The 4,873-nt window shown below is 38.1% G+C and overlaps 1 protein-coding gene and 1 pseudogene across 1 annotated transcript; one reads left to right on the forward strand and one right to left on the reverse strand.

The window, feature by feature from the left end:
- The first annotated feature begins 1,376 nt into the window (after nt 1-1,376).
- LOC104659720 lies at nt 1,377-2,072 on the forward strand (annotated as a pseudogene).
- Nucleotides 2,073-4,085: 2,013 nt separating this feature from the next.
- On the reverse strand, nt 4,086-4,459 carry LOC104659701 (putative 60S ribosomal protein L37a). The gene has a single exon (XM_030933342.1). The coding sequence runs from the start codon at nt 4,429-4,431 to the stop codon at nt 4,153-4,155; it is 279 nt and encodes a 92-aa protein (XP_030789202.1). The 5' UTR covers nt 4,432-4,459; the 3' UTR covers nt 4,086-4,152.
- Nucleotides 4,460-4,873: the final 414 nt, after the last annotated feature.

Genomic DNA, 4,873 nt, shown 5'->3' on the forward strand with positions numbered 1-4,873 from the left:
CACACTTTGAGAACTATGGTTCAAAGTAACTTGGCCAAAGTCTCCCGGCTGGTAGATTCCTGTGGCCCCCTAGCTCCCTAGTGGAATTCCATAGCCATCCTGGAGCCTTTCCCTAACCCTAACGGAGCACATCTTTAGAACCTGACAGCAAAACGAGCAACAAAAAACAAAACAAGATGTAACACATAAGGAGAAAGTTTTAGTTAACATGCCCAAGTAAAGACGTTATTTGGACCATGGAGCAGGGCACCCACCAGGGCTGCCAGCTGTGTGTGAAGAGTGCCTGTTAGGGACATGACAAGCAGGCTGAGATCTGGCTCAGCAACATTACAGCCAAAACTGTTGCTGATGCTGTTAAAACCAGCCTTGGACCAAAAGGAATGGGAAAAAAAATTCAAGGTGGAAAAGGCAATGTGACCACTACAAATGATGGTGCCACCATTCTGAAACAAATGCAAGGGTCATATCCAGCAGCAGAATGCTGGGGGAGCTAAGATACAGAAGCAGGAGATGGCACTGCATCAGTAGGCACTATTGCTGGCTCTCTCATGGGTTCCTGGGCCGAGTTTCTTCAGAAAGGGATTCATCCAACCATCACTTCCAAGTCATCCCAGAAGTCTTTGGAAAAGGGTATTGAGATCTTAAGTAACGTATCTCAACCTGTGGAACTGAATGTCAGAGAAACTTTGTTAAATAGTGCCACGAGTTCTTTGAACTCACAGGATGTCTTTCACTATTCAAGATCTGCTTTCTCCGACGAGTGTAAATGCAGTGATGAAAGTGATCCAGCCACAGGTACTACTATAAATCTTAGAGATATTAACATACAGTCATGTGCCATGTAACAGTATTTCAGTCAACAACAGACTGCATATATGACAGTGGTTATAATGCCATGTATTTGCTATACCTTTTCAATGTTTAGATATGTAGTATTCAATATAGTAACATGCTGTACATGTTTATAGCCTACCAAGCAATAGGCTATACTATGTAACCTATGTGTGTAGTAAGCTATACCACCTAGGTTTGTGTAAGTATACTCTATGATGTTTGCACAACAAAATGTCCTAACAATGCCGTTCTCAGATTGTACCCCATTGTTAAGCAATACATGACTGCGGTTAAGAAATTTGGTGGAAAAATTGATGACTGTGAGTTGGTGGAAGGTCTTATTCTCACCCAGAAAGGAGCAAATTCTGTCATAACCCAATTTGAAAAGGCTAAGATTGGGCACATTCAGTTTTGCTTATCTGCTCCCAAAAGATATGGAAATCAAGTAGCAGTTTCTGACAATGTTCAGATGGACTAAATGCTATGAGAGAGACAGCGTGTATTTTAAGTTTAGTATAGCAAACTTTTACAAATGGGTTATAATGTCCTCATACAGGACCCTTAGAGATGCTTCTAGTGATCTTCCATGCCATTTCCTGAACAAAATTATTATGTTGGTTAAGAACATTGAAAAAGAAGATGTTGAATTCATTTCTAAGACAATTGGAACCGAGCCAGTTGCTCATACTGACCAAGTCACACTGACATGCTAGGTTTTGCTGAGTTAGCTGAGAAGGTCAATTTAAATGGCTCTGGAAAACTGCTCAAGATTACAGGCTGTATAAGTGCTGGAAAAACAGTTAAAATTGTCATAGGACTGAAGAATTGAGCCCTCCATTCATGATGTGCTATGTGTTATTTGCTGTTTGGTGAAGAGAGCTCTTACTGCAGGAAGTGGTGCTCCAATAGAATTGGCCCTGTGGTTAACTGAATGTTTGTGAACATTGAGTGGTATGGAATTTTCCTGTGTTCATATTTTGCAGATACTATGGAAGTCATTCCAACTACACTAGCTGAAAATGCTGGCATTGAATCTCATTTCTACAGTAACAGAACTAAGAAATCAACATGCCTAAAAAGAAAAAAATTGCAGGCATTCATATTAAAAGGGCGGTATTTCCATTTTGGAGGAACTGGTTGATTGCCCAACTTTTGTGATTTCATTTATTGCTCTGACCCTAGCAAATGAAACTGCCCAGAGAATTCTGAAAATTGATGCTGTGGTAAACGCTCAGTAATCTGTATAATACTGACTGGCTTACACTCTTATAGCTGCTAGTAGTATGGCTGAAGTGGAAGATCACCTTAGTGCTCCTTATTATTTGGAAGATTATTTCCTCTATGAATTCCTGGGCTTGGTCTTCCAATTGGCATTTGCTTGAAATTGTATAGATACAATTTAGTGAACACATTAAATATTTGGTTTCCCAAAAAGATAATTACATTTAATTTATATAATTTATTTTATAATTTTTATCAAAATTTTATTGGACATTTTTGGAGTGCAGTTGGAAAAACAATCCATTTGGAAAAATAAATAGGAGAGAACACAAGAGAAATTCTAAAATGCAAGAATACTGTGGGGACCCGTATGAGATGTTGAAAATTATGTAATTAAAATTGATTTTTAAAAATCAGACCACTGACATTGGTGGTCTCAGGTATTTGTACACTTATGTCTATAGTGACATTATTCAGACAAATGGTCTGCTTCTGAACACAGTCGTGCATACAAAGAGGTAGCCATTGTTGTTGCACCTCCTATTCTTGCAAGCCCCTCTGCCTTTAGCTGAAGTGACTTCAGGAGATTTAAAGGGTAAGGGCCCTCTTTTATCTTCCATTTTTCTTGTTTTACCCCTTTGGGAGCCAGGCATTTTGTCACTACAAAAAAATGCAAAAGTTAGCTGGAGATGGTGGCATATGCCTGTGCCTTTAGTCCCAACTACTCAGGAGGCTGAAGCAGGAGGATCAATTGAGCCCAGGAGGTTAAGGCTGCAGTGACCCATGTTCATGCCACTGCACTCCAACCTGAGCAATGGAAAAAAAAATACACACACACACACACACACACACACACACAGAAATGAGAAAGGAATTTAAACATTTCTCTCCAAAAACAAAAAAACAACTAAACACAAAGGACAGTAATGTAAAAATTAAAAGAAAATGAGGAACTAAAAAGCCATAATGTAGAAAATAGAGAAAAATAACAGAAGTCCCTTCTTATCAGTAATTACTTTAAATATAAATGGATTAAAATCTCTAATCAAAAGACAGAGATTAAAAGAATGGATAAAAAGACATGATCCAACTATATGCTGTCCGCAGAGACTCATTTTAGATCCAACAATACCAATAGAATGAAAGTAAGAAAATGGAAAACGATATTCCATGAAAATATTAACCAAAAGAGGATGTCTCTAATGCCTAGAGCCTGACTCAGTTGGAATCACTAAATTTTTATTGAATGAATGAAAGAAATATCCAAACTCACCTGGATTGAAGAATAAATGAGGTACATTTTCTCATTATATTTCAAGAGAAAGTAAGAATAAAAGGAAAGAGAAAGGAAGAGAGAGAAGGATGGAGGGAAGAATAAAGACAAAGATAGATGAATGATAATCCATTTGAATTGACAATGTGATTTAGTAGAACTGGAAAAATTGGTGGCAGTGTGTTTACTTTAAACTTACCGAAAAAAAATCTGTATACTTAGCTGTTAGTAATATCCATGTTTTTTTACTCCAAAATACAAGTTGTAGACCTTGTTTTCTAAACACTATTCTCCAACAAAAGAAATTGTGGCTCCTTGGAAAAATAGTGGATTCCAGAGCTGGGAGAGGTAAGACACAAATTATGCTAAAAAGTAATGAAGTGCCCCCCCACAAAAAAAAAGATGGGGATCTTGCTGAAAGGGCATGAGAGCCAAACTGAAAGAGCCCCCTATGGCCAAGGCTGAAACAATTTGAGAAACAAAATAAATAAGAATAGTACTGGATTAAGCATAGTACTATATTATGATAGTACTAGATTAAAACCCAATGGTTAAATAAAAATCTGTGAGTCCATACTGTATAAATAAATTGAGGAGAAAGTACAACTTTACTTTACAGAATAATTCCAATTGTAAAATGTAAGTAATAAGGAAGTAGAAAATCATGATTAGAATATCACAGTAATAATAACTACAAGCAGTATCCACTGATGGATGCTAAAATTGATGGGCAAAAGTTTTTTTTTTTGTTTGTTTGTTTTTTTTGTTACATAAATTAACCCGTTTATTATAGGCCAGTGATGTCTCAAAGAGTAGAAGAGCGTCTACTGGTCTTTCAACTCCTTCAGTCTTCTGATGGCGGACTTTACCGTGACAGCGGAAGTGGTATTGTATGTCCAGGCACCACCGGCCACTGTCTTCATGCAGGAACCACAGTGCCAGATCCCCACAGCTCGTCTCTTCATCTTGGTTATGCCACAGAAAGAGCAAGTGTACTTGGCGTGCTGGCTGATTTCAATTTTCTTCACCATTTTCCGGAGGGAGGCCCCATAGCGGGTTCCGTATTTACCGACGATCCCGACTTTCTTGGTACGTTTGGCCATGTCACCGCGAACTAGGTCCGAGCCCAGAGAGCGATGGGCAAAAGTTTAAGGAGAAGCAGGATACTTGTACAGTCTCAAAGTATCTTCCCCCAAAAAAATATTATTTGCAAAGAGAAAAGTAATAACTTTATGGTGGAAAAAACAAGTTTCTTAGTTTTGGTAATTGTACTTTGGTTATAAGATGTTAACATTAAGGGAAGTTGGGTGAAGAATATACAGGAATTCTCTGTACTATTTTTGCAACTTTTCTGTAAGTCTAAAATTTTCTTTAAAAATGTTTAAACTATATTTTCAAAAAGCTTTTTTGGCTGGGCACAGTGGTTCATGCCTGTAATCCCAGCATTTTGAGAGGCCAAGGTGGGTGGATCACCTGAGGTCAGGAGTTCGAGACCAGCCTGGCCAACACGATGAGACCCCATCTGTACTAAAAACACAAAAATTA

Source organism: Rhinopithecus roxellana, chromosome 6 (assembly GCF_007565055.1).
Source record: "Rhinopithecus roxellana isolate Shanxi Qingling chromosome 6, ASM756505v1, whole genome shotgun sequence".
NCBI lineage: Eukaryota > Metazoa > Chordata > Mammalia > Primates > Cercopithecidae > Rhinopithecus > Rhinopithecus roxellana.